This window comes from Mustela nigripes, chromosome 4 (genome assembly GCF_022355385.1).
Source record: "Mustela nigripes isolate SB6536 chromosome 4, MUSNIG.SB6536, whole genome shotgun sequence".
NCBI lineage: Eukaryota > Metazoa > Chordata > Mammalia > Carnivora > Mustelidae > Mustela > Mustela nigripes.
Window position 1 is genome coordinate 22,965,445 of NC_081560.1, and position 27,744 is coordinate 22,993,188.

General features: G+C 61.5%; 1 protein-coding gene, 1 long non-coding RNA gene and 1 pseudogene across 3 annotated transcripts; 1 reads left to right on the forward strand and 2 right to left on the reverse strand.

The window, feature by feature from the left end:
• Nucleotides 1-218: 218 nt before the first annotated feature.
• On the reverse strand, nucleotides 219-27,285 carry FLNC (filamin C). 2 transcript variants are annotated; one of them, XM_059396444.1, is made up of 48 exons: nucleotides 26,580-27,285; nucleotides 21,932-22,180; nucleotides 20,295-20,392; nucleotides 20,004-20,154; nucleotides 19,790-19,908; nucleotides 19,507-19,584; nucleotides 19,146-19,308; nucleotides 18,790-18,990; nucleotides 17,491-17,628; nucleotides 16,974-17,100; nucleotides 16,695-16,831; nucleotides 16,301-16,494; nucleotides 16,095-16,208; nucleotides 15,368-15,511; nucleotides 15,036-15,159; nucleotides 14,677-14,837; nucleotides 14,377-14,467; nucleotides 14,118-14,287; nucleotides 13,784-13,901; nucleotides 13,431-13,693; nucleotides 12,463-13,060; nucleotides 11,852-12,025; nucleotides 11,566-11,728; nucleotides 11,104-11,264; nucleotides 10,317-10,484; nucleotides 10,109-10,232; nucleotides 9,459-9,615; nucleotides 9,194-9,383; nucleotides 8,988-9,011; nucleotides 8,628-8,875; nucleotides 8,105-8,179; nucleotides 7,727-7,826; nucleotides 7,325-7,465; nucleotides 6,964-7,092; nucleotides 6,691-6,864; nucleotides 5,921-6,082; nucleotides 5,628-5,831; nucleotides 5,046-5,198; nucleotides 4,840-4,962; nucleotides 4,490-4,732; nucleotides 4,041-4,310; nucleotides 3,808-3,945; nucleotides 3,417-3,532; nucleotides 2,702-2,834; nucleotides 2,429-2,605; nucleotides 2,014-2,232; nucleotides 1,239-1,448; nucleotides 219-1,115 (listed from the first exon to the last, which is right to left on the reverse strand). In XM_059396444.1, the coding sequence occupies exons 1-48, from the start codon at nucleotides 26,932-26,934 to the stop codon at nucleotides 928-930; spliced, it is 8,157 nt and encodes a 2,718-aa protein (XP_059252427.1). In that variant the 5' UTR covers nucleotides 26,935-27,285; the 3' UTR covers nucleotides 219-927. The 2 variants fall into 2 exon arrangements, with proteins under 2 accessions (XP_059252427.1, XP_059252428.1); XM_059396445.1 differs by lacking the exon at nucleotides 8,105-8,179.
• LOC132015728 (uncharacterized) lies at nucleotides 2,764-6,906 on the forward strand. The gene is made up of 3 exons (XR_009403755.1): nucleotides 2,764-2,852; nucleotides 3,396-3,490; nucleotides 6,819-6,906. It is a non-coding gene; the product is annotated as an uncharacterized LOC132015728 (long non-coding RNA).
• LOC132016967 (U4 spliceosomal RNA) lies at nucleotides 2,857-2,928 on the reverse strand (annotated as a pseudogene).
• Nucleotides 27,286-27,744: the final 459 nt, after the last annotated feature.

The following is a 27,744-nucleotide window of genomic DNA, read 5'->3' on the forward strand; positions in this document are numbered from 1 at the left end:
TTTTGAGATCAGGCCAAAGGGAAGCTGGCCTCCCAGGAGCCCTAGGACAGTCTTCCAGAACAGCGTTCACCTCCCTGTCCCAACGGCCAGCTCTCTAGGGTTTGGAGGATTAATCCTGGAGGGCCCTGTCATTGGTCCTTCCAGGTACCCTCACAGCCCCAGCCCTCCCCAGACGAATGGCGGCCACCTGTAGAAAGCACACGCACAACAGCCCAGCCTCCGCGACAGGCCGCACTTTATTTGGAGTTTTCCACAAAAGCGACTCCCAGCAGAGCCGCATGGTATGTGCAAAAGTCCCCCCAGAAAGCTGGGCCTCGCAATGTGTAAAAAAGGCCCCCCATGGGGCAGAACTGTGCAACCGTAAAAAAAAAAAAAAGAGAGAGAGAGAGAGAGAAAGCAGTCCTCCAGGAAGCCTGGCTGGGCAGCTAGAGGTCGCCCAGGGCCAGGCCACGTCCAGCGCTGCTGCTGGGTCTGGGTCTGTTTTCTCCTCTGATTGTGCTTTCTTCTCCAAGTCCTGTGGCCACCAGAGGGGCCAGACACAGTCCTTAGCAGCAAGGTGGTCTGGCCGGCAGTGCAGTTTGAGGGTGACCTCTCACACACGCAGACACCCCCAAACACATGCTTCCCGCGGGCCTCAGCCCCACCAGAAAACTCAGGGCTTTCCTTCACCCCCTCCCAACCCCTAGCCCACCCTCGTGTGTCACATTCGATGGGAGGAACACTGCCCTGAGACAGGTGAGGTCCTCCAAGCCCAGGGGGGCATGGCGGGGTAGGGAGGCTGTGCCGCCCGTCCCTCACCCCAGGCAGGTGTTTGTGGTCTGATTCTGCGTGTGCTTCTAGATGTGGTACTTGCGTGTGTGTTTGTGTGTGAGTGTGAGTGCGTTGGCCGGAGGTGGGGGCCGAGGCTGGGGGAGGCACTTCCGGGATTCAGGGCACATTGACTTTGAAGGGGCTTCCAGGGACACTTTCGTCGCCCCACTTGACGATGAGGATGTAGTCCCCTTTCTCCTTGACAGTGTAGGTGACGTTGTAGACCCGGTTTCCCATGTGCTTCACGTAGACCTCCTCACATGGGGTCTTGGGCCCGTGCACACCCACCATCATCATATTAGTTCCTGGAGAAGGAGACCGAAAGGGCTGGGTCACCCAGGGGCCCGCAGCCCCTCAGCATCCCCCATCCCCCTGTCCCTGTGCCCTGGCCCACCCTGGGACACCACCCCTGTCCTCCCTCAGCATGCCTGCTTTGCTGCAGTCCACAGTGAAGGAGTTCTTCTGGCCAACAAAGGCCTGGGACAGCCCCGGGCCCCGGGTCACCACCTTGCTGGCATCTGAGGAGAACTTAGGGATAGAGCTGTAGCTGGAGCCGCGGCTGGAGGACGACTTGGTCACGGTCTCCACCAGGACTGTGGATGTTTCGTGAAGGCTGTGGCCTCCAGACAGCCGGGGACCTGAGGGACAGAGTTGGGGTAAACACAGACTGCGGGGGGAGTCCTGCCTTCCCCTGAGATGCAGGCCCTCGGCCCCACGCTGACAGTCCCATGGGCCGTGTCCCCTCCCTTGCTGTGGCACCCAGCGAGCCCGGCTGCGTGCGCCAGCTCTGGCATCCTGAAGTCCTGGGTTTTGGGTGGCTCCAGCTCTCACCCTGGCTTGGCCTGGGAACCCAAGTCACAGGGTAAGAGTCTTGCTTTAAAAAGATCACAGACCCAACTACTCCTTCACTCCTGCTCCCAAAAGGAGAGCCTGCTAAGTATTTACTGAGTTTTGCTCTCTAGAAACCCAGATACCTAGAAGCCAGGTGGGCGGAAAATCAAGTGACGGACAACAGTAAAGAGAAGAATTTGATCTTCGAAACGGATTCTCTGCGGCTGCACATACGGAGCACAGAGTGAGGGCAGACCTGCTTGTTCCTGCTAAGCTGCCTGTGGTTTTCGCGTCAGACTGTGACTCAATGTGAATGGCCACTGGAGTCCTCCAGGCTGGGCCGGAGGGATGCCCCCCACCCAGGGCACTCACCTGTGACTTTGGCCTTGAAGGGGCTGCCCACGATGTGCTGCGGGCCACCGTACTTGATAGCAATGAGGTAGTTGCCAGGGGCCATGGGAGTGTAAGTGACCACGTGGCCCTCAGGACACTCCCGACAGTCCAGCTGTACCTTGGAGGGGCCATCGATGGTGACAGACAAGGCCCCTGAGCCTGCGTTCAGGGTGTTGACGATGAACTCCGATGACACGCCTGGGGGTTGGAGGTAGCAAGGCTGTAGGCAGGAAGGGCTTGGGGCCCAGGGCTGAGCCAGGGCCCAGAGCTGAGCCGAGCCCCAGGCTCCCACAGCAGACCTCTGCAGGGCCTCAGCCCTCTGGGTCAGGGCAGTACAGGACCAGAAGCCGAGTACCCCAATATCTAGCCCTCTTCCCCAGACCCAGACACTCACCAGTAGTGCCTCCCTCAAGCCCAGGACCGTAAGCTGACACCAAGCCTGGGTCCCCAGCCTGGCTCTGCTCCCCAACACGGATCTTGAAGGGACTGCCAGGGATGTGGGCACCGTTGAACTTGACATCAATAGAGTGGACGCCGTTTTCATGGGGGATGAAGCGGATGGCGTGCTTGTCTGTTGGGCAGAGGGCTAGTGAGTAAGCCTTTGTTCTTCCCCTCCCCATCCCCCAGAAGGGCCCGGCATGGGGGGACAAGGCCAGGGCCAGCTCACCGCTGTCCAGCTCAGAGACGTAGCACTCCTCCACCGCGCCCGAGGGCGTGTGCACGCGAGCATCGATCACACCCCGAGCACCGTTCAGCTGCACTGCAAAGGACGCCGGCTGGTTCACCCTGAGACCTGTCTCCTGCAGAGGCCACAGAAGGTGCTCAGACTTCTGTTAGCAATAATCGCGCCTCGGATAAACCTCATTGGCTACGATACTGCCACTGCGCAAAGCTTGGTGCTCAGACTCCTGGAAGGGTCTGGAGCACTGCTCTTGCTGCCCGCCTAGCCTAGAGGCTGCTGGCCCAGCTCAGGGAGGTGGGAGGCAGGGGCTGGGCCTGTCGCCTTGGCATCCACCTGCCCAGAGGTGGGCCCACCTGGCTGTGCTGGGCACGGTGGGGGGATGAGCTGACAAACCCTGTCCTGGCTGGGGGGGTAAGACTTACACCATAAAGCAGGCCAGTGCCTGATCATGCTGTATGACCCAGAGGCCCAGGAAGGAAGAGTGGCCTAGATTGGCCTGGGCAGGGCTCCCTGGAGAAGGCGGGTCAAGGGGAAGGACTGGAAGAAGCACAAGGAGGCCAGCTGGGGATGGGAGTATGTGAAGGTGAACCTGGCGGGGAGGCATGGTTTCCCCTGCTGCCTCTTTCAAGGCCACTGCTAAGTCCCTGGACACATGGACCTGCCTTCACTTCCTGCCCAGGTCCTACCCCTGAGCACATACCTGGAGGCTGGTGACGGTGAGGCGGCGAGCGTCATCTGAGAGGGAGGCCACAGGCACCACAAAGGGACTGTCTGGTATGTGCTCATCGTTGAACTTGATGGAGACCTCATAGTCACCTGGGGAGGGAAGGCTGGTCAGCACAGGCCCCTGGACAGGAGATGGGGGTGGCGGCACCTCCGGCCCGCCTCAGGACAGGACAGGCTCATTGGGTCAGGGCTCAGGTCTAGAGAGTCTCACATTTGCAGCCGTGCGGGGTGGAGGGAGATGGGGCAGAGCAAGAGCAGGCGCCCAGGTGAAGGGGGAGTTCTGGGGCCCCTCTCTCTGCTCTGGTCAGCATCCCAGTCTGAAAGGTTCGGCAGGCTCAGCCTCCCCCTCCATCATGGACACCTACCTGGTTCCTGGACAACATAGGAGACCCCACAGGAGCCATCTTTTCGGTCCTCAAAGGCAATCTCCGCCTTGCTGGGGCCCTCCACGGCAATGGACAGGCCCCCAGCCCCTGCTTCTCGGGTCCAGATGCTGAACTCAGCTGGGGACAGGGGAGCAGCGCAGAGGCAGCTCGTTAGCACCCCACCCCGCCCCCTGGCCGCCCTGCCACCCCCTTGCCTGGCCCCTGCCCCTCACCTGGCACGCCGGCCACCCCTCGCTCCAGTCCAGTGCCTCCAGCCCTCACTTTGTGGGCGCCGCCTTCACCCAGTGGGCCCACAGTGAACTGGAAGGGGCTACCAGGCACATGCTGGCCGCGGTACTTGACAGTAACTGTGTGGGGCCCCATCTCCTGGGGCACGAAGCGCACGCTGTATGCACTGTCTTCTCCCTCAACGATCTCAGCGGCTTCCATCTTGCCTGACGGGCTGGTCACCTGTGCGGTCATGTCCTGAGAACTGGCCTCCCCTGCAGGGAGTGGGGAGCATCAGGACGACTGCTCCCAGCCTTGGGCCCGCCCTCCCTCCTCCGTGAAAGCTCTGCTTCTGCCCAGAGCCCCCGCGGCCACCTGCCGTGCCCTCCCAGTCCTGTCCCGGCCTCCCAGAGGCTCCAGGAGGCCCCTGGCCCAGCACAGCCATGATGCTCACCCTCCTGCTGCCGGGTGATGCTGCCGAAGGAGCCCAGGCGCTCCCGGCCCAGGAAGTCCCCAAAGACGGCAGGGAAGGGGTCGCCCCCAACTTGGGTGGACTCCTCCACCCGCACCTCGCGCTTGGTCTCGCCGCCCCGCGTCTTGCTGATCTCCGTGCGCTCCGTGCGGGTGTAGGTGTGGCTGCTGCGGGTGAAGGTGCGCGTCAGGCGCTCCTGGGCAGACACCATCTGGAACCAGTTCCCTGCGGGACACGGAGCCACAGACGTGAGCGAGCCAGGACTGCCCTGGGGTGGGCTCTGGGCCCACCACCCTCCCTGGAGCCCCACGTCGGCTCTTCCGGGCTCACACCTGGGATTTTGAGGTTGAGGTCGCAAGTGCTGCCAATGGTGGCAATGGAAGGCGCCTGCCTGCGCCGCGTGATGCTTTCCTTCATGCGGCCCTCGCCGGTCACCTTCACAGTGAACGGGCTTCCTAGAACAGGAGAAGGGGGCCATCAGCTAGCTCAGACCCCAGCCTTGCGGCCTCCCCCTGCCCAGCCACCGCCCAGAGCTTACCGGGCACGTGCTTGTCAGCAAACTTGATGTTGATGATGTAGGTGCCTGGCTCAGTGGGGCAGTAGGTGACTTTGCACGTGCCATCCTCCATGTCCTCGCAGTTGATGTCCACCTTGCTGGGGCCTTCAATACTCAGCCCCAGGCCCCCATAACCTGGCAGGAAGCCAAGGACACCTCTCCCTCAGGCCCTGCCACTCTGCTGTCCCCTCCGCATGCTACAGGCTCTGTCTGGACCAGGGGCCCAACATGTATGATAACCACTAATGACAGCGGGCCCTGCAGGAGGAGGGATAAGCCTGGCCCTGAACCAGAGGGCCAGGGCTGAGGCAGTCTGGAAAAGTCCCTCAGTGGGCCTTTTAGCTTCCAGCCAGTAAGGGAGAGTCAGAAACTCAGGACGGCTGGGCTTCCAAACGTGAGAGAAGTGACATGGAAGAAGCACTACCCCCTCCCCTGGAATATGAATCCCCAGGGACTGGGCCAGGAAGTTCCTGTGGAGGGCGGGGTGGGCAGGAAAGTTCTAAATCCTCATTAGAAGCACCAGCTGAAACGGGGTGGGGGGTTGGTCCCTGAGGTGAGAAGCACCTGCATTGCGAGTGTCCACGATGAACTCCGCCACCTGGAAGGTTTGTCCCTCGGACAGACCCTTGCCCCAGACGCGCACCTTGCTGGCGTCCCCAATCTCAGATGGCCCCACCAGGATCTTGAAGGGGCTGTTGGTGACATGCTTGCCACTCTTGCGCACGCTTACCACGTGCTCCCCAACTTCCTTGGGGGTGAAGGAGATGCCTGTGGAGAGGGGGTGGTCAGGCACAGGGCCCTGGGCCCGGCAGAGCAGCCACCCCCTCCAGCGGCCCTTCCTCACGGCCCGCACTCACCAATGTGACGGTTGGGCAGGCGCTTTAACAGGCAGGGCTCCTCGTTGCCCGAGGGGGCACGGATGCTGGCGGTCAGCAGGCTCAGATCACTCTCGGTGATCTTCAGGGACACGTCCGTGGAGGTGCCCACGTTCAGCTGTGATGTGCGCATTGAGTCGTCACCTGGTGGGGGAGTTTGATATGTCAGACAGTTAGGAGTCCAGGCTGGCTGTGTCCTCACGGGGCGTGGGAGACCTCCTAGCTGACCCCACTGGACTCGACAGCTGGGACACCTCAAAGGGCAGAAAGGCCTGAGAGAGCAGGTTTTTTGGTCGCACGTTGGCTGCGGGAGATTACAGGTGGACCCAGTACCCCAGCTGCCCCGTGAGTGCTTCAGGCCTGAATGGGCTCAGCCCTGATCTGTGTATTTTAATTGCAAGTCACATGGTTTTGTGGAACCAACACACGAGACTAGAGCAGAGGACACAGACTCCTTGGCCGCCATGGGGCTCTGATCCGGTGGCTTAGCCTCTCTGGGCCTGCCGACCTACCAGAAGAGATTAGCAGTACCCTAACTTCTCCAGAGTTACTTCAGTGACCTAATAGGAGGTGAGGTGTTTGAAAGCACAGGGGGTGGGCGGATACCTCCCATCTGCTCTAGGGAATGGAGGGCTCCTTGAATTTGTCCAAAGATGACCGCTTGCACCCAGAGGGGCCCGCACCCTTTCACCCCAGGTTACACGGACATGCTGGGCTTGCCCTCCCAGCTCGTGGGCCCACCCCTGCCCCACCTGTGATCTTGGCTGTGAAGGGGCTCCCTGGGATATGCTTGTCATCAAAGCGCACGATGATGCTGTAGTCTCCGGGCGCCGTGGGGAGGTAGGACACGGTGCAGGTGCCATCCTTGTTGTCCTTGCAGGTGATCTCAGCCTTGGAGGGGCCCTCCACGGCCAGGGACAGACCCCCTGGAGGAGGAGGGAGGGTGAGATCAGAGGTCCTGCCCTCAGCCCTGCACCCTGCACCCTGGCCTCCTAGCCCAGCCCTCTGCCTCCAGCTCTCCTCACCTTCCCCGGCGTCCTTGGTGACAATGGTGAAGGTGGCCGGCTTGTTGACCATACCGTGGCTCAGGCCTGGCCCGTACGCACTGACATGGCGGCTGTTGATGGCGTCCACGTAGAACTGCATGGGGCTTCCTGGAGGAGACCGAGAGAAGGGACTGTGTCAGCAGGGCAGACGGGAGCTGCCTGAGCCCACCATAGCCCCTGGATGTTCCTGCAGCTGCCCTGTCTGCCGTGGGGGACCTGACTGATGGAAGTCTGCCTCCCATAGTGTCTGTATACAGTCGGCGCTCAATGGATGTTTATTGAAAGAAGGAAGGTGAGGACGAAGCCACAGCGGCCTCCTCTCAGCCCGGCCCCAACTTACCGGGGATGTGGTTGCCGTCATACTTGATCCCCATGTGGTGCAGGCCTTTCTCGGTGGGCGCGTACCTCACCGTGATGGTGCCGTCCTTGTTGTCGGTGATGTTGGGCCGGGCTGTCTTCCCGGAGGGCATCCGTACCTCCCCTGCGGGGTAGCAGAGTTATGTCAGGGACCCTGTTTTTAACTAGCATGCCCCCCATTCCCTACTGCTCCAGGCCCCGAGAGACAGCCCAGAGCAGTGAGATGAAGCCCACACTGGGGCAGAGAAGGCTTGAGTCTGAGTTCCAGCTATGCCGAACTTGGCTCTGTAACCCTGGGTAGCTCGCTTCCCGTCTCTGGGCCTGGGGTAGCTGGTTTCTCCACTGGCTTCCCCAGCCCCCCTGTCTCAGGGCCCCAGGACACTACCTGTGAGTTCCCCTTTCTGTACAGTGAAGGGGATGACCAGGTTGAAGGGCCTCAGCATGGACTCCATTGGCTCTGCAGGCACCACTGGCTCTTCTGTGGCCTGTGGCAGGGGAGAGGAACAGTCATTGCCAGGGAAGCCTTGCAGAGCTTGGCCTGAGTCCCAATAAAAGTCCAAGAAAGGGAGGAAAGAACAAGATGGTTAATGGTGAAACCAGAGCGGCAGGCTGCAAGAGAAGAGGTGCCGTGCTCAGCCTGGGACCCACCCGCTCCCCAGTATGGCCCCACACCAAGCCCCAGCCCTGGCCACGGAAGACTAGAAGGAAGAAATGAAACAGCAGGAGGAGGGCGAGGAGCAGCCCGGGCAGGAGGCAGCAGTACCCAATGTGCAGGGTAGGTGCTGGGCTGGTGCAGCACATCAGAGGGCTCCTCCACGTGGGCCATGGGGTCACACGCCTGGGAGGCAAGGCACGGAGAGCACGGGCTATGGCAGGCCAGCTCATGTCAGCCCGAGCACTCAGGAGCTGCCTCCGAGAATGGCCCAGGGACCTGAGATCTTGGGCCGCCCTTGGGGTAGGATGGGTATCTGGTGAGCTTTCCCTCTGGAGGGCTGCATCGTCCCGCAGGGCCGCCTGGCGGGGAAGGGGGGAATGTCTAGGGACTCTGGGCCCAAGGGTTGGAGAACTACATGGCCAGCCCCTCCAGAGAAAACTGACAGACCACTGGAGAGGCCAGAAAATGGGCTGTGCTCAACTCCCAAGTTGGGAGGCTGTGGGAAACCAAAGACTTGACTCCAGAACACTCTGGGCCCAGAATCCATCAGACGGGGAGCGGGTTCTGGGATTCTCTGCTGCTGCTAACAGGGCCCATCTCCCCATCCACTGTCCGGGGCCATGGAGCTTACCAGCACGTGGAAGGGGCTGTTGGGGATGTGCTCGCCTCCGAAGCGGATGGTGATGACGTACTTGCCCGGCTCGGGTGCCGTGTAGTAGATGTCAAAGGTACCATCATGGTTCTCCACCACATCCACGTCAAGCTCCGCCCCGTCGGGTGTGGATACTGTGCACGTCACCTTGCCCTTGCCTGCTGCCTTGGCATCCACCGTGATCACGGTCTCCTCCCCGATCTGGATGCGGGGTCCCAGGCAGGCACCTGCCACCCAAAAGAGCCAAGTTGAGGGTCGGTGGGAGCTGTGCCCGGTCCCTCTCCATTCCCAGCTGCCCTCATCACCTCAGCCCACAGTAAGAAGAAAAAGGGCACTCACCCAGACCATGGCCTCCAATGGACACTGGAAACAGAGAAGAGTGTGAGGCCACACAGCCATGGTGTCGGGGAGGGGCAAGGGGAGGGGGGGCAGGGCAGGGGGGCTCTCTGACTGGCAGTCCCCTAGGGACTAGGCCAGGGACCTGGAAGAGCTGTGAGGGGTACATGACGGTGAGCAGGGGCAGAGCAGGGGGGACGCGCACCCACCTGTGACAAGACACTTGCTGGCATCCCCGGTGGGCAGGGCGTGGATGCGGAAGGGTGAGTAGGGGATCTCGTCGCCACCATACTTGATGGTGATGGTGTACCGACCGCTCATGTCTGGCAGGTAGGACACAGTGTACGTGCCATCCCCGTTGTCCCGGATGTTGGCCTTCTTGGGCTTTCCCTCGGGGTCCTGGGAGAGAAGCAGAGGTCAGGCCCTGCCTGTGGCCAAACCCTGACGGGGGAGACAAGCTACATAGGGACTCACCAGGATCTGGACGGTGAGCAGACCCTCCCCAGCATCCCGGGCGTCAATGGTGAACTCCACAGGCAGGCTGGCAGGGATGCCAGAGGCGTTGAGGCCGGGGCCACTGGCCCGTACCTTGCTGGCGTCGTGGGCAGGAAGCACCTTAATCTTGAAGGGGCTTGAGGGGCAGAAAGGATGGACAGTTTGCTGGGGGTCTGGGAGGAGTTCCTCCCCACACACGTAAGGAGGGAGGATTCTCTGGGGCAGGGAGAAGGGAACAGATCACATCCTGGGTTTTGTGGGAGGGTTACTCCAGGACGCCCAGGATGTGGCGTCCTGTGTTCCCCAGGAAGATGCTGAGGTCAGTTTAAAGAGGAGGGTGCCAAGGGCTGCCTTCTCCCCCCACCTGTCTTTTCCCAAGGCACTAATGTGGTAGCTATGCGGTGGGAAAGCCTGGGCCAAGGAGAGCCCCAGGGGCTGTGTTGCCTCTCTGTGACGACAGGCAGGGAGCCCCACGGAGGAGCAGGCTGGGGTGGCTGAGACTGAGACCAGCTGAGACCAAGACAGGTGAAAGGGGCACCCCTAGGGCCCTGGCAGGGGCCCACAGGTATGGCCCCAGGAGGAGGGCCCCTCCCAGCTCGGTCACAGCATGGGAGCCCTAAAGTAGTTACCTGCGTGGCACCTCCTGGTCAGCATACTTGACGGCTACTGTGTAGGGCCCATCGGTGGCTGGGGTGTAGTGGACCGTGTGGGTGCCGCCTCCATTGTCCAGTACCTCCACGGGCTCCGCCACACCTGGGCAAGGGGGGCAGGGTCAGCAGAGCCTCCCAGCACCCCAGCCTCCCACCCCTCCTTCCGCCCTGCCCTGACATTCTGTACCTGTGGGACCCAGTACGGCCACATGCAGCGGCGCTCGGCCAGCTTGGCTGCAGTCCACTGTGAAGGTCTGGGGCACCCGAGCCCTGACGCCGGCCCCCAGCCCTGGCCCCGAGCACTTCACCTTCCCAGGGTCCACCACATCCTTCACCGGCACCCGGAACGGGCTCCCTGCAAGGAGAAGGACATCAGCCCAGTCCACCTGCCCAGGAGGGTCACAGACACTGAGGAGGCCGGCGGTGCTGGCCGAAATGCCCCAGGGAGGCCAGACCAACGTGTGCAAACGCTTAAGAACTTGCTAAGAAAATGTAAACGGGGACAGATAAACTTGGCTGCAGACTGAGGCTGAGACCTCCTGAGCTGAGCTGCCCGCCTGGGAGAAGTCTTGCCATTGGGAAGGGTGTAAGCCCGACAATGCACAGGCCTGTACCCCTGGGGCTAATGATACACTATGTTAATTTTTTTAAAAGTAATTAAAAAAAGTCCTAACTAAAATGCAAAAAATGGATTTTTAAAAATAAAATCCACTTCTGGGGCACCCGGGTGGCTCAGATAAAGTTAGGTGCCTGCCTTCGGCTCAGGTCATGATCCCAGGGTCCTGGGATGGAGCCCCGCATCAGGCTCCCGGCTCACAGGGGGAGTCTGCTTCTGCCTCTCCCTCTGCCTCTCCCCTGCTCATGCTCTCTCTCTCTCTGTCTGAAATGAGTTGGGAACTGTGTCAGCAGCGCGGACGGGAGCTGCTTAGCCCACCACAGCCCCTGGACGTTCCTGCAGTTCTCTCCCCACGCACCTGGGATGGGTCGCCCCCCGAAGGTGATGTTGACGTCATAGTCCCCGGCGGTGAAGGGGACGTACTCCACGGTGCAGCTGCCGTCTTTGTTGTCCTTGCAGGACATCTTGGCTTCCGAGGGGCCCTCGATGGCTAGGCCGAGGCCTCCAGTGCCCGCTCCCCTGCAAGGTGACACCCTCCTCAGTTCTGCTAGTGACCGTGAGCGAGTGGGGAGAGGGAAGAGCGGCTGCATGGGGTGAGCGGAGGAAGGAGAGCAGGCCGCCAGGGCCCCACTGAGGAGGGACCAGCTACAGGGGTCGATCTGAGACACTGGGGCAGGAGGGAGCTGGGGGGGAGGACAGGTTTGCTCCTGGTCACCCTTGAGAGGGGATTGGCGTGAGGTGCACACAGGACAGAGGAGAAGGGCAAGGGGCTGAGATCAGGGTGGCCACAGCCTCAGTGTCCCGGCAAGGGGGAGGTTACCTGGTCTCCACGGTGAAGTGGTTGGCCTTGTTGACCAAGCCCCCCTCTAGGCCTGGCCCAAAGGCCCGCACACGAGTGGGGTCACAGCCTTCCGTCACAGCCACTCTGAAGGGGCTCTTGGGCACAGCGACCTCGTCATACAGCACCTCCACCAGATGCACACCTGGAAGCCAGCCACACAGAGCGGGTCGGGATGTGCGCGGCCCCAAGACTGCGACCGTGCCAGGAGCAGTGTCATCAGATCCCCACCCCCCCCTGCCCCCGCGCCACTCCGCCGGGCCCTCACCCTCCTCATAGGCTGTGTACTGCACCCGGTAGGTGCCATCCCCGTTGTCCGTCACATAGGTGTCTGTCTTAGCCCCCGAGGGGTTGAGCACACGCGCGGTCACGTGGTTCCCACCCGTGGCCGTTAGGGATCTGGCATCCACAGTGAACTCGGTGGTCACCTCACGCAGGACACCTGGGGCCCAGAAGAGGGGCACTCAGTGTGGGGCCAGAGCAGCTCTCCCACGGGCACTCACGCCTCCACTCTCCCCAGCTCCCAGACTCTTCCTTCCAGACGTGCTACTTCCCAGCCTGAGCCCCACCTCCCTCTGCACGCCTGTGCACTCCGGGCCCGTCTCCCATGGCCCCTGCCTTGTGCCCACTCCCAACCCATGATCCTCTATTCACCTCCGGTGCCCCACAGCGGCAAGGAAGGGTATGTCTGGGTCTTCTGCTTCCCTGTACCTTGCGCCCCCGTGCCTAGCCATTTCCCTGGGGTATCCGAGCCCCCAGGACTCGACGGCTGCCCCCAAACCCTTTCACCCCACCGTGGCCCTCCCTAAGCCCTCAGCCCCACTTCCCTCCCCGCTGCTGCTGACCATGGCTCCCTCACGGGTTCCTCCTCTCACTCACCGTGAGGCTCCACACCGGGGCCTGAGACCTTGACTCCGCTGGTGTCGACAGCAGGCTGCACGTGGACGCGGGTAGGGAACTTGGGGACGGGGTGCCCGCCGTACTTGATGGTAATGGTGTAGGTGCCAGGGAAGGCGGGGCTGTAGGTGATGTGGTAGGTGCCGTCGGCATTGTTGTGGATCAGGACCTCGGCCTTGACGCCAGCGTCCGACAGGATCTCGATGGTCAGCTCAGCCTCCCCCGCCTCTGAGCAGTCCACAGTGAAGGTGGCTGCCTCGCCGGCCTTGCCACGCTCCAGGCCCGGCCCGCTGGCCCGCACCTTGCTTGGGTCGAACACAGGCCGGATGGTGGCCTTGAAGGGCGAGCCGGGAATGTGGGCTTCGGCAAATAGGATGTTGATGGTGTACTCGCCCGGCTCCGTAGGCAGGTAGCTGACGGCGCATGAGCCATCGCCATTGTCCTGGCACTCGATCTTAGCCTCACAAGGGCCCTCCACGGTCAGCCCCAGGCCGCCCGTGCCAGCCCCTTTGGTGTCAATGGAGAAGGGTGCCGGGGTGCCTACCAGTCCGCCCTTGAGACCAGGGCCATAAGCACAGACCTAGAAGAGGAGCACAGATATGATGTTCTCACCTCGGGCCCCTCCCGTGCTTGGTCTCCATGGCTCCCCACCCAGCTCTGCCCCTTGGAGCGACCACCACAGATTGAGTCCTTCTTAGAACAATTCCAGATGAGGAAGTGCAGGCAGATGGCCCAAATCATTTATCCCTGGAATTCAAACCCAGGTGCGACCAAAGGCCACGCTCTTAATAACTAAGCTATCTCAGAGGCAGGTCCGGGGCCAGGGGGGTACCTTGGTATCCCCTTGGTATTCACTCCAGAAACGGGGGCCCTCTGGCCTCTGCCCCTGACTCCTCCATCTTCCCTGTAAACCCCTGAATCCCAGTTCCCTCCAGCTCCTGTCTCCTCACCTTGGAGGGGTCAGGGGGCAGGACACCCTCCACAGCAAAGGGGCTGCCAGGCACGGGGTGACCATCATAGGTGATGTCCACCTTGTAGGGTCCCTCCTCAGGGGGCATGTAGCGCACAGCCTGGGTTTCAGCTCCGCCCCCGGGCTCCAGCTTGCAGGGGATGGGTCGGCGGGAGGGGGAGGTCATCCGCACATCCAGCTGGCCCTGACCGCCAGCCCCTCGGGTATTCACGGAGAACGCCTGTTCTTGCCCCACAGCCACCTCTGCGGAGAGGGCGAGGGGGCACAGTGAACAGGGGCTCTGGTCCACCCCATGATCCCTGTCATTTCCAGGTCCACTCCTGCCCCACTTACTGCTGTTCAGGCCTTGAACTTTGACTTTGCTCAGGTCAAGCGGGGGCGCCACATTCACCACAAAGGGGCTCTTAGGGACAGGGTCCCCACCGTAGGTCACTGTCACTGCCATGTTGCCCTGTTGGGTACAAGAGCAAGTCAGAACCTGGTGGCTTAGACAACAAAGTCTGGCAACATGCCCAAGGCCATGGACTCGAGGCTCAGAGGGGCACAGCCACAGCACAGGGATGGCAGGAAAGGGGCCAAGACTCAGAAGTGGCCCTCGGAGACTGGAGGAAGGAGATGCAGGACCTGTCAGCCAGGATGGGGGAGGCAGGGAAGGGGTGGGGCGCACCTGCTGGACCGCTGTGTACTTGACAGTGTAGGAGTAGTCATGGTTGTCAATGATTTCAAAGTCCCGCACAGCCTCACCCTTGGCGGCCCCAGCAAAGTGCACGTCCAGCTTGGCCTTGCCGGCTCCCTTGGTCAGCACCGTGAAGTGAGTGGGCTTCCCAACTTCCACACCTGGGGGGGCCAAGTCAAGACGGTGGTGAGGGTCTGGTGGACACGCAGCCCCAACTCCAGCCCAGCCCGGCCCCTGCCCAGACACCTACCTGTACGGTTCAGCCCGGGGCCCTCAGCCTTGACCTTGCTGGCGTCATGGGATGGGTCCACCTTAATGTGGAAGGGGCTGGCAGGGATCTCCTGGATGGAAGAAAGATTTGGTGAGGGTAGGCAAAGGCAGCTTCTGAAAAAGCCCCCCCGCTTTGTGCCTTCTAAGGCACACTGCCTGCACACAAGAAGGGCTTGAGCGATAGTTGTGATCTTGTCTGTAACTGACAGCATGTCAAGCCACTGGCTGAGACTTGGAGGGTGCAGGCTGCCGATGATTGCCAAAAGCCAAGGGGGGGTACCTTGTTGGCAAACAGCACCATGATGGTATAGTGGCCGGCTCCTGGGGGCGTGTACTTGACTGTGAAGGTGTCATTGTCGTTCTTGATGATGTCGAAGTCAATGTCAGCTTCTGCAGGGCCCACGACGCCAGGGGCACATTTGATGCCAATACTCACATCACCTGAGGGGCGGCAGGCACGAGGCCATGAGTGAGGTCCCAACAGCCCCCACCCCCACTTAATTAGTCCCACTTGAACTCTGCCCAGAAACAGGATCTAGCCAGAGCAGGTACCCCACCAACACAGACCCACGCAGACCCTGCCCGGGGATCCCACCCCAGGCCGCACGCACCCCTATCCCCAGCCACAGCCCGGCGCACCTTGCCCAGCCTCACTGCAGTCCACCGTGAAGTAGGTGGGCTCGTTGGCCTTGAGGCCCGTCTTCTCCACGCCGGGGCCATACACCTTCACCCGCTCAGGGTGACTGCCTTCTCCCACGTTCACCTGTGGGGAGGGGGTCGATGCTCACTCAGCACACTGCCCCTCCCACAAGGCCTCTTTCCCCAGCACCACCAGCCCAGCCCTGGGACCAGTCTTGGCCTCCGTGGGTGAAGAGTGTTGACAAGGGCCCAGGGACAACCAACATCTCCTGCACAGGCCTCTACCCTCCCTCTGGGACCCCAGGGTCAAGGGGCAGGGTAGGAGGACACACCCGGAAGGGGCTCTTGGGCACGTTGACACCTCCCCAGGAGACGATGATGGTGTGTTTGATGGGCTTCGTGGGCACATAGGAGCAGCGGAAGGTGCCGTCGCCATTGGGGATAACGGTGATGTTGACAGGGCAGCCGTCAGCGTCCTGCGGGCAACACCAAGCAGAGTCTCAGGGTGCTCAGGCCGCCTCAGAGCACTGGCGCCCTCTGCTGGCCTTAGGCCGCCCTCCTTACTCATCCGCTACAGACCTTAGGCTGAGAGAGCCCAGGGGCAGAGCGTACCCAGGGAGCCTGGAATTTGTCTGGAGACCATCTAGGCCCCCTCACCTCCTAGCCTAGGCAGCTGAAAGGTGTTAGTAGGGGAGAGGCTGGGCTAAATCCACGTTTCTAAAGTTGAACAATGAACACTTTAAAGAAAAATCATCCTCTTGGACCCAAGAATACATTAACTTTAGGGGTTGGTGGACACCAGTTTGAGGAACTGATCTGGGAAGCCAATGTCTGAATCAAATCATCTTTCAAATAAAAAATTATTAGTGCAACCAAATACACTTTTTGTAAAATATGTTAAGATTATCATCAGAAAACACAATTTTCAGTTTTGCATAGTTCTCCTGGATCCATGAGCGTCCTGAGATGTTACAACTTCCTCTGCCTCTCACCTGCCCCCACCCTCCCAGGGTTCCTGCCTGGGACAGTGGGGGGTGACAGGGCTGGGCGGTGCCCCACCTGGGCATACAGGTTCAGGTCTCCCTTGCCAGCGGCGCGGGCATCAATGGTGAACTCTGCAGGCTTGTCCACGATGCAGCCAGTGGGCTCCAGGCCAGGCCCAAAGGCTTTCACCTGTGCAGGGGGAGGAGCGGAAAGCTAGGACAGGGACTGGAGGAGGGCCCCCTAGCCCCATCCTGGGTCCACATGCAGGTCCCCAACCGCACCTTGTCTGGGAAGCAGTCGGGCATGGCCGGCTGGATGTGGGCAATGAAGGGCGAGTCTTGGATGTCCTCATCATCACAGATGACATGCACGGCATACTCCCCGGGCTCTGTGGGCCAGTACCTCACATCGCAGGAGCCATCCCCCTTGTCATCACACTCGATCTTGGCCTGTGAGGGCCCCTCAATGGAGAAGCCTGTGTGCAAGGGAGGGAAGATGAGAGGCCATGAGAGGCAGCTCGGACACTCCCATCACTCCCTCCGTCGCCCCAGTGCCCCACTCCATCTCATCCCGATGCTACCCAGCATTCCCACCTCCTGTGCCCCCACTCACTTCCCACGTCCCTCCAACATACCACTCCCCAGCATTCGCACCTGCTACAATCCAGCCACTTACCCAGTGTCCCCACCTCCGTGCCGATGGCCTCCACCACAAAGTCGGCCGACTTGCCCACCTGGCCCGTTTTCAGGCCGGGACCCCAGGCTCGAACCTTCTGTGTTCCTGCCTCTGGGCTCACCTGTACCTCAAAGGGGCTGGGCAAAGAGGAATCTGGCGTCCATGCTAGGAAGTACCTCCACTAGACGTACCACCCTCCCCTCGGAGTACCAGGTAGCCCCTCATCCTCCTCCCGCCCCGTTAGGGCCCAGACAGGAAGGCATGGGGTGCATGGCTTACCTGCGGGGGATGGCATAGCCACCCCATGTGATGGTCACCACGTACTTCCCAGGCACCACTGGGTAGTACTCACACTCGAACACACCATCCCCGGCCTCCCGCACCTTCACCGGCTCCTCTGTGCCCTCTGAGATGGGGGGCAGAGAAGGGGGGCAGAGAAGGGGGTCAGAGTTCCTTAGTCCCTTCAAGGAGCCCTGGGGATCCAGGCGTAGCCTGAGGGCACTGCTACTAGGGGGCAGAGCTGAAGCTCAGGCAGAGATCACATGTCCTCCCTCTGCACGACCCCCAGGGTAGCATGTAGGGGTGAGAGGATCCTTCCCGGCTTGTAGTCGGGAAATTGATGCAGGAGAAGAGACAAGGTGCCCAAGAGTCCATGGTGCCTTTGGTCAGCCTCTCTTTGGAGTCTCTCCAGGGTGGCAGGCATGGTGCTGGCCATCACTGCCCTCAGGTATTCAGACCCACTGACCAGATTTCCTCCCTGCTCTCCCACTCCCCAGTCCTGGGCCCTGGTACTCACTTGGCCCCTTGACTGTGACCTTGAGCTCCCCGCTGCCGGCACCCTTCGTGAACACCTTGAAGTCTGCCACCTCTTTCACACGCACACCCTTGGGCTGCAGGCCCCGCCCCGATGCACGGCAGGCATTGGGGTTACAGGCTGGGGGTTCGAGAGAGAAGATCAGGGGTGCTGAGGGGCCTGAGATAGAGCCTCAGCCTCTCACCACTCCTCCCCGCCACCTCCCTGGGCATAGTCTCCCTGACATCCTCAAAGGCATGGGCTTGGGCCTCGTGCTGTCTGCCTCTGGGAGCCCCTGACACAACCGGGGCCCCTGGGAGCCATGCCAGGACAGGGAGCCAGCTGTAAGAAACCCTCCCCTCTGGGCTTCTCAGAGTCAGTGTTGCCTGGGACAAACACATGGCAGAGCCTGGGCAGAGAGGGGGGCAAAGAGAGATAGGGGAGGGCCCCAAACCACCCAAGGGCACCCACCCATAGCCACGTGAGCCTTCCCAGGCAGACCCTCCACAGCAGCTTTAGGACTAAGTCATGCCCCAAAACATTATGCAGGGCCCCAGAACAGGAGACATCCTACGAAACAGGGAGCCTGCCACAAATCACAGGCAATGCATGGAGATCAATCTGCCACAGAAGGCTACCAATGGCAGTGAACCCAGACCTTGCTGCTAAACACGGGCCAAAGCATGGCAATCTCAGCCTGCACGGAACACATAAACTGGACTCAAACCCCTTGGGGGGGGTGGAGCTGGCATGGGGCACAGGCAATGGCATGGAACCTGGGGCCTGCCACAGTATGCCACGGAAGGGGGGGCAGTTCCACACTGGGCCCTGCCCCCCCAGCACAGGTGAGGCAGGTCACCTATGGCCACGCCGGCGCCACCTCTCCCAGATAGTACTAATATGCCACCACCTTCTCAGCCTGGGAGAGGATGGGCATGGAGTGGTCGACTGGCAGCAAAGGCTCTGAGCAGCCGGGAGGGACCCGAGTGGCAGAAGCCCCCACCTGAGGCCTATCGCATATGCCCCTGCAACTGTTCCCAGGGTGGCCCCTGTCTGACAAGCTTTGTTGTGGTCTCCTGGGTCTCCAGGGGTAGTGTGTGGAGAGAATGCAGATGAGGCCTCTCCAGATCTACGCCTGTCCCTCCCCGCCACCATGGCTTCTCTACCTATTTCAAAGGTTCAGCTCTCCCGTCCCATCCCTGGATTTGCTCCCTTCTCCCATAAGCACTCCGACCCAGAACTTGGTGGCAGTTCTATGTCCTGGCCTCAGTGAGTGGGACTATGGGGATGAAGGGCCTTTACCTTCTGCCACGTGGACAGGGAAAGGGCTGCGGGTGATGGGGGCACCGGCGAAGGCCACATGCACAGTGTGGGGCCCCTCCATCACAGGCCTGTATGTGCATCGGAATGTGCTGTCACCCTTGTCCTCCAGGGCAACCTCCACTGTGTCCCGCCGGCCCTGCGGGTCCACGATCACCACAGCAACATCACCAGTCCCAGCCCCTGCCAGGCACAAAGGCTGTGAGCACCCCTGCTCCGGGCACACCGAGCTCCCCTGCCCTGGGCCCACCTACCCCCCTCTGCCCCAGGTCCGCATCCATGTCACCCCCTGCAGTCACGGACTGCCGGGCCGCCACCTTGCTGGGGCCTGTCCTTACCCGCTGTGTAGATGTCAAAGTAGGTGGGTTTATTGGCCACATTGCCCACAGGTTCCAGGCCAGGGCCACGGGCTGACACCTTGTTGGCATCCCCCAAGGCCATGGCCACATTCACCTCAAAGGGGCTGCGTTCGATGTTCTGGCCGGCAAAGAGCACGGTCACCTGGGGACAGGGGGCAAGCTTCAGCTTCTTGGGAAAAGCAGTTCTGGGGGGGGTGGGCAGGCAGAGCGGAGCCAAGGTCGGGGAGAGGCGGGCCTCTGGGTGTGCTGGGGTGAGGGGTGGTGCAAACTGCGGGGAGGGGCGTCCACTCAGCCAGAGCTAAGCATGTGACTGGAATGGGGAGGGTCTGCTGGGAGCTACCTTGTGCAGCCCAGCGACCTTGGGCACATAGGAGACCGCATAGGTGCGGTTCTTGTCGTTGTTGGGAACCACCTTGGCCTATTGGGAAAGAAAAAGATTAGAAGTCACAGTGGCCGTAGCCCCTCCTGCCCCCACAGTGCCTGGTGCCCCCCATGGCGACGCCTCCTCCAGTCCCCAGCACAACAGCGAGTGCCGGTGGCCGTCTCCAGGCCATCCCTGTTAGCCTGTGGTCTCTGGCTCCAAGCCCATGCCAATCCCTCCTGTCCCCAGAGGCTCTCCGTACCTCCTCAGTGTGGCCCTCGGGGTCCTCGATATAGACCAGCACCTCTCCCACGCCGGCGTCCACTGTCTGCACGGTGAAGTGGGCGGGCTGCAGCACAGTATTGCCGTGGGGCTCGATGCCTGAGGGGCGGAAGGCAGGGCCGGGGTACTTAGAGCACTCCACCCTAGGGTGTCCCCAGCCACCCAGGAAGATAGTCAGGGGGCTCAGCACCTACCAGGCCCATAGGCGATGGCCTTCTTAGGGTTCAGCTGCTTGGAGCGAACAGGGGCCCCAGGTTTGAGTTTGGCCTTGGGGAACTGGGACAGGTAAGTCATGACAGAATGCTCATCCACATTGGGGTCCACAATCTCCTCGGGGGCAATCACCTGCCACAGGGAGGAAGAGGGTTACAGGGTGCCCTTGGCCTAACAACCTCGCTTCTCTCCCACGGCCTGACTCAGAGACCCAACATGCATCCGGGGCCCTCTGGCCCTCTACTCTTCCCCCACCCCATCTGCTCGTGTACCTGGGGCACCCCGAGCCAGTCGTCCGCCTGCTGCATGGCCTCCCGGGCGTTCTGCACGGGCTGGTTGGGGTCCCAGGCCTCCCAGTCAGGGCAGAGGCCTAGAGAGATGGCAGAAGGAGATGACGATTAGGGGTAAGCAGCCAGCCAGAATGCAGAGCACCTGCGCATCCAAGAGTCTCACACGCTGCGGAGTCACACCCACGGCCACGCGGCTTGAGGCCCCTGACAGGCCAGGTTCCTGCTGACCCTCTATGTTCGGGCCCATCGGCTGGGATGCCCATCACTGTTGAGAGGCGCACCCCCCCCCGGCCCACTCCGAGCACCAACAATGAGGCCTTTCTGCCTTGGCTGACGCAGCCTGGCACCGGCCCTGCCAGTCAGTCTCCTGGCTGCCCGGGTCCCAGCACAGACCCTATAAGGACTCCCCCTCATCCCAGCTGCCCCGGGAGTACATAGGGGAGGTCGGAGGCCCCATCCTGCACATGCCCCAGACCTGTGCCTCCAGAAGGCCTTCTCACAGCTGGCCTCAAGTCCTAGAGTCCCAGGCCCTTCCCACATCAGCTTTAGGGCAAGAGACACCCTCTCTTTCCTCACTGAGCACTTGGGGAAACTGAGGTACTTAAGGGCATGTTTTCAGAGAATGGGTTCTCTTCTGTGGCCAGAGAAAACCCATCCCTCCTAATGGGAAAAATGCTAAGGTGACTCCAGATCACTCCTGTCGAGGGGTGCAGAGGTAAGGGGGTGCTTGGTCTGGGCCAGAGCTGGAGAAGAGGTGATGCTCACTGGTTGGGAGGGGGCCGGCTCAAAGGCTGGAATCCATGACCGCCGGAACAGCTGAGCTCACTGCTAGCGGCCTCACCAGCTGTGGGCAATGGCTCAGCAGCTGGGAATGCTTCCCAAGTGGCTAGTGCCCCCGCCTCCCACCCCCTGCTCCCCGGCTGACCCTAGGCTGGGGGAGGACTCTCCCAAGGGGCTAGTAGCCCAGCTGATCCAGCCGAGTTAGAAGATGACCTATCTGTTTGGGGGGTCACGGTCAGAGAGGGAGCTGCCTGTGGGGCAGAGCACTATTCTGTGATGCCTCCGTCTCCTCGTGGTCCCTGAGCTGCCCCCACCTGACTAGGCCGGGGCCTACAGTGAGAGGGGGCAGGGCCGGGCCACTGGCCACCAGGGGGTGCCCCACCAGCCTCGGCTCTCCCTCAAGCGTCTCCTGGGGTCTCATGAAGAAGAACCTTCTCAGGGTCGAGCTCCTGGCCTTCTTGCTATAAGTTCTACCACACTTCCGTTCTCTCAGCTCAGCAGAAATGGTACCCCTGTGGCAAAGTACGAAGCTCATGGAGGAGGAAGCTGAGGCCTTGGGCTCTAGCTTGGTTCTGCCACAAATAAGCTGTGTGATCTTGGACGAGTCACTGGCCCTCTCTGGACCTCAGTGTCCCTGTCTGTAAAAGGAGGAACGCAGCTACAGGATCTGACACTACCCGTCACACAAGGGCCTGACGCCAGCAAAGACTCTCGGCTGGAGCAGGGGGCAAGCCCCCCAGGCGCTCCGACTCCCCCAGCCCTGACACCGCCACTCTGACAAGCACAGGCCTCACCACCACCAGCGAAGGGCTCCGTGATGGGCCCGCCGGCCCACTCACCAGGGGCACAGTTGTCCACCAGGGCGCCCAGAGCCTTGCCGTCCTGCCAGTCGCGGTTGAAGTTGGTGATAGGCAGCTGGGGCACCTTGTTCTGGATCCAGCCGAGCAGACGCTGTTTGGGGGTCTGCTTGCGGGCGTCCTCGTCATCCTCGTCTTCCCACATGGGCATGGAGATGGAGTAGTGCAGGATCAGTGTCCAGATGAGACCCAGGATGAGCTTCAGGTTCCCATCTACGATGGCCTTGCTGTCTGCAGAGCGGAGAGGACAGCAGAGCTCAGCTCCCGAAGTTGCCCTTAGAGCCCTGGGGGGTGGCGGGGGGCGGAATGCCTGATTCTGGAAACTGCCCCCTTCTCTGCCTACCAAAGTCACACCCTCTGAGGAGGCTGGACCCAGAAGCCTAACATTTCCAGGACCCTCCCTTCTCGGTGAGGCTGCTTCCCAATGTGCTCCCGCAACAGGTACTTTCACCTGTGGGACATGGGCCTCCATCAGGCTGCAGGCACCTGGGCGATTATCCGGGATTGTAAGCCTCCTGGGGGCAGAACGCTGTTTTTTCACTTTTTAACAGTTTTATTAAGGTATGCCTGCCACCCAGCAAACTGCCCATATTCGAGTACACAACTGTACATGCCCCTAACGCCACCACCACGTCATAAACATACCCATCTCTCCCCAAATTTCCTCACACGCGACCCTTTGTGATCCCTCCGGCCGCCCCTCCTTGTCCCTCCTTCCTAGGCAACAACTGGTCTGCCCTTGGTTACTATGGATTCATCCGCATTTTCTGGAGTTTTATACAAATGGGATCCTATAGTATGTGCTCTTTTTGTCTGGCTTCTTTCACACTAGATAGTATTTTATTATTTATCAGTATTTACTTATACTCAATAAATACTGGTTGAATGGATGCATATCTTAAAACTTAATTTGGAGAGGAATAAAGCTAACTTGGTTCCAGCAAAATTCTCCTCTGAACACCATAAAAGGCTTTTGGAACAAAGTTCGGGACGGAGGGAGGGGGTACAGTGCAAGCTCGGGTAAGGCTTGAAAATCATGTTTTTAAATGTTGGGGCCGGTGGGATTTCACAGGAGCCAGGAAGAATGTCCCCCGTGTGGACTCAAGTCTGGGAAGCTCAGACTCCCCACCCATCCCCTCCTGGGGGGAATGCCAGAACGCACTCCCCAAGATCTGGGGGACCTGGTTTTCCTTCCACAGCCAGAAAGATCCAGGAGCCAAGGTGGACTAGAGGATACATCTTTGCAAACCAGCTTATATGTAAGGACAATGCAGGATTGTCAGGTTCCCTGAACACCACTTTTAGGAGGGGGTGGGGGCGGGGAGCGTCAGCCTTGTTTACTGGTGTTGCCCGAGAGATAGCAGAGGGTGGGGCTGGAGGCACCCCCGCCCCTTAACACATCTTTTCCTTCTCTGGATATCGGGAGAAAGCAGCTCGGAGACCAAAGGCCTTCGGAACTCCAGAGTCCCCCACCCCACCCCCCACCAACCCCCCCAGGAGGGAGAATCTCAGCCTGTGTGTCCCTCTGGCCCCCAGCTCTAGCCCCCTTGGCTCCCTCACCCTTTCACTGATTCATCCTTCCTTCCCCGGCAGCTCCCCAGCCCGCCCCCACTCCCCCCTGGCTCGGCCGCAGCACAATGGTTTGGCAGCTTTCAGATTCCATGACACACTCCCTCCCGGCCTCCTGTTGCTCCGGCGCGCTCTCGCAAACACACGGCCCGCAAGACTTTCACACAGTCTTGACACCCAGTGCCCCGCCGCCTCTCACCACCCCGACAGCCTCCAAAGCCAGTGCGCACACAGCCGGGAGCGTTTCTTGCAACTGGGGCCAGGTTTCTGGGAGGGAGGCCCTGAGGTTGCTGGGGTGGGAGGGGGTGTCGTTCATATTTGCTTCAGGGAGAAGCTTCTCCCCAGGAACTGGCCCTGGGCCAAACAGCAAGTGGTCCACTTTGGCATGAGGCAAGAGAGGGGCCTGGAGTCTCGCTCAGGAGCAATGACCTTCCTACCCTCCCTACCCGCCCCCGCCCCCGCCCCCGCCCCCCAGGCCAGGCAGGAGAGGGAGCTCCAACCAAGCCAGGAGTCCTCCCTCACACCCGGAGCCACCACTTCGTCTCTGGCCTGGGGACACCCCCAAGGGGGTGGGAGGAGCCTGACAGCCAGTCCCTGAGGCCACCCCAGGCCTCAAGTGGAGGGGGAGGAGAGAGGGCCTGGGCGAGGGAGGGGCCGGCACAGCTGCTGCCCCCTCCAGCCCCTCCCTCAGCTGTTGGCTCTAGAAGGAATAGCAACTGGGGAACAGCTGTGGCACAGAGCTCATTAAGCCTCTTTGTTTGGAGGGGCTGAGGGGGTGGTGGGGGCCGGGTTGGGGTGCTGGGGTAAGGGCACACAGCTCGTCAACCTAGGCTGAGCACCCCCTCCTCAGGTGGACTTCGTGGCTCCCAGCTCCCAGGTTAGTCCTAGAAAGAGAAGTGGGGAGTCTTTTTGACCCCCTAACGGGGGCCCAGATGCTCCATTTCAGTCCTGAGACAATGCCCAGCGGAAGCCCCCCCACCCCACCCCCGGCCAGTCCCTTCCCACCACTACGTGGGCCAGAGGGAACCAGAGGAAGCAGAATGCCACCCCTGATGGGGAATCCCTTTACATCTCCCCGCAGGGCTGAGCAGCCCCACTGCCGGTGCCCCCTCCCCCCTCACTTAGCCTCAGGCCCGGCCCCGAATTGCTGACAGCTTATCTCATCAGCGCGAGTCAGCCACTTGGCCCAAATGGGGAACAGTTCCCCTTCCTCTCAGCGGGAACGGAGGAGCGTCCCTCCCACCCCCAAACCATCTTTTGCTTCTTCCCCCTCTCCTCTGAGCCGGCCTCTCCACACTTGAGCCAAGGGGCCCAAGCCAGGCACCGGCATGGGGGAGGGGAGAGGTGTGCTTAGGAAGGATGAGGCCTGGAGAGGGGCCGGCCACCCCCGCAGTGGGGAAGGGAGGGGAAGGCTGCAGTTTCCTATAAAGTCCTGGTGAGGCCCCAGGCACCCCCCTTGAGACCCCACCTGGGACAGTCAGTCCCGTCATCAAATCCCAGCATTCAGGGGGGATGACAGCCCCAGAGCGGATTGTCTCTGACTTCCCCCGCACACTGTCTGATGGCCCCCAACACACACACACACACACACACACACACACACACATATTCATGCAGCCCTCAGCCCCACTACAAACACCAGAGCCCCCTCCCCCACCCCCTGTCCTCAGGCTCGTCCTTCTGGAAAGCTCAGAGACATCTGCTGTGTCACGGAGGCAGGGCTATTTCCAGGCCAGAGAGGGTGGGGTGAGGGGGCAGTATTGGGGCAGGAGGGGTAAGGCCTAGAGAAGGGACTGGACAGGGCAAAGGGCCCCGGACTGACTTCAGCTGCTAATTCAGGAGGCCTAGAGATGCCCTGAGGGACAGTGGGGGTGGACAGACATTCAATTATCTAGAGAAGTCTCTGGGGTACCCTGGTGGGGGAAGGCAGCTGACCCTGTGTGAAACTCCTCTCCTGGGGCCCTGGGATGCACCCCAAGGGGCCCCTTCTTGTAAATCACAGCAAGACTCGGAAGAGCTCACCACAGGGTGAGAGGTAGGGGGTCTTCCCAGGGGTAGAGGGTAGGGGTCTTCCTAGGTTCCGATCCAGCAGGGAGCACAGCGGGGCTGAAGGGGAGGAGCAGCCTCGTGCCACTCAGAGCCCACCCTTAGATCCCCCGCTGGGCTTGGAAGCCTGGAGTGCCTCCCCACCCCCACCAGCACTGATACACCTTCCAAATCTGGTTACACTCAATGACTTCCTCCCTTCTACAGGCCTTCTCCTCCCTCCCCTCAACCCAGAAGGTTAGCTACAGCCAATCCCGGCCTAGGAGGTGGGCTGGGGCCTGGCATGGACTTGGGGGAGTACCCTCCAAGGCAGGCTGAAGCAGGAGGTGGACAGGCAGGGGTTAAGATTCTCTGCACTTGCTCAGTGCCTTTTTAGGTTTCTGAGGCTGGGCCCGGCCTGCTCTGGCCCAGGGGCCTGAACCCAGCTGCTGAGCACATGCCTACGGAGGGCCCCCAGCCCCATGCCTGCCTGGCCACCAGCTCTCCCTCTGCCTCCTAGCCCTTGGATGCGCAGTGGTTGGGACCTGTCTTCAGCCCAGTCCTTCCCCTGTGGAGGAGCTGGGAGGCAAAGAAGCTATTTGTTTTGTTTAGGGAGTAGACACCCCCAGGAATCAGTAATGGGCACCAACCCTGTCTTCTCAAGCATGGGCTGGGATGGCCCAATGGCAAGAAAGGGGACAATGAGTCCAGTCGGGTTGATGGGAGTGTGTGCGGGAAGGCTGAGCTGGAGGACTTAGGAACGGTAAGGCCGGGACCTCCGCATCCGGACACCCCTGGACGCTGCTCTAGGGACAGACCTGCGTGCAGCAGTGCCCTTGTGGCCTGCGTGGATGGGCGGGGAAGCAAGCCGGGGCCAGGGGCCTGTCCCTGTCTCCCTCTGCCAGGGCGTCTCCCTCTGCTCCATCTCAGCTCCCCGCGCCCACCCACCCTCTGTGTCCACCAGCCCCACCGGCCGGCCCATCCTCGGGGCAGGTCCCCCTCCCCCCGTGCCCGCACCCTGCTCGCCCGCACTGACCGATGGACACGAGCTTGATGTGCTCGCGCTCGAGGAACTCGAGGGCCACGGACACGTTCTCCAGCTTCATCTGGCGGAAGTTGGGGCGCGGGTGGAACTTGCGGTACATGCGCTTCTGGCTGAGCACCTCGAGCAGCGCGATGAGGCGCAGCCCGTCGCTGAGGTCGCGCTGCAGGTCGTTCAGGCGCTTGCCCACGCACTTGAGGTGCTCGTTGCACCAGCGCGTGAACGTGTTCTGCTGGATCTTCTTCCACGGCGCGTCCTCCGCCAGGTCCTTCTCTGTGGACGGCATGTCGTCCACCTCGTCGCCCAGGCCGAGGCCGGCGGCCTCGGAGTAGCCGTTGTTGTTCATCATGCTGGCGCGGGGCTGGGGCGGGGACTGGGCTGCCTGCTGGGCCGGGGCTGGGCTCGGGCCGGGTCGCTGTCGGGGCGCTGTCGGGGCGCGACCGCGGGATTCGCTGCTCTGCGCTGCGCTATCAACTTCTCTCGCGCCCTGGCTGGCGGGACTCGGAGGGCCTCCTCTGCTCCTCGGTCGCGCTCTCTCTCTCTCCTTCTCTCTCCCTCCGGGGGCGGAGCGGTGCTCGGGAAGTGCGGGCCGGGCCGGGGCGGGGGGTTTAAGAAGCCCCCGGGGCCGCGGCCCCCCCACGCCGCGCTTGCGGCCCCCGAGTCCACGTCAGAGCGCCGGCCTCCCAGGAATGCCGCCCGGCCCGCGGGTGGGGGCCGCGCGGAGCCGGCGGGCCCCGCCTTCTGCCTCCCCTCCCCCACGCGGTCCCGGTGGTGGCGGGAGGGGTTCGGGCCCCCCCACCCCCGCTCTGGCCTGGGTCTGTGGCCCAGGCGGGGCTCGGTCCCCGCGCCACTACTGCGCTGTGGACGTGGATTGCAGAGATGGAAGGCGAGGGGTGAAAGCACGCAGTACCCCCAAACTAAGCATTCCCCGGGCGAGATGAAATACACCCCTTTCAGAGGCTCTGGGACCAAAGAGATAAATGGGGATACTGAGGCTAGTGGTTGGAACCAAACACACTGAACTAGTGTTGACAGACTTTTCTGGATGAATTGGTGGCAGGGCCGTTGACAGGGCCTGGGAGTCCTGGCTCTTGGCCCAGGCTATTGTCCACCTGCAGGGGAAAGGAAGTGTGTGTGCTTGTGTACAGATGGACTGAGA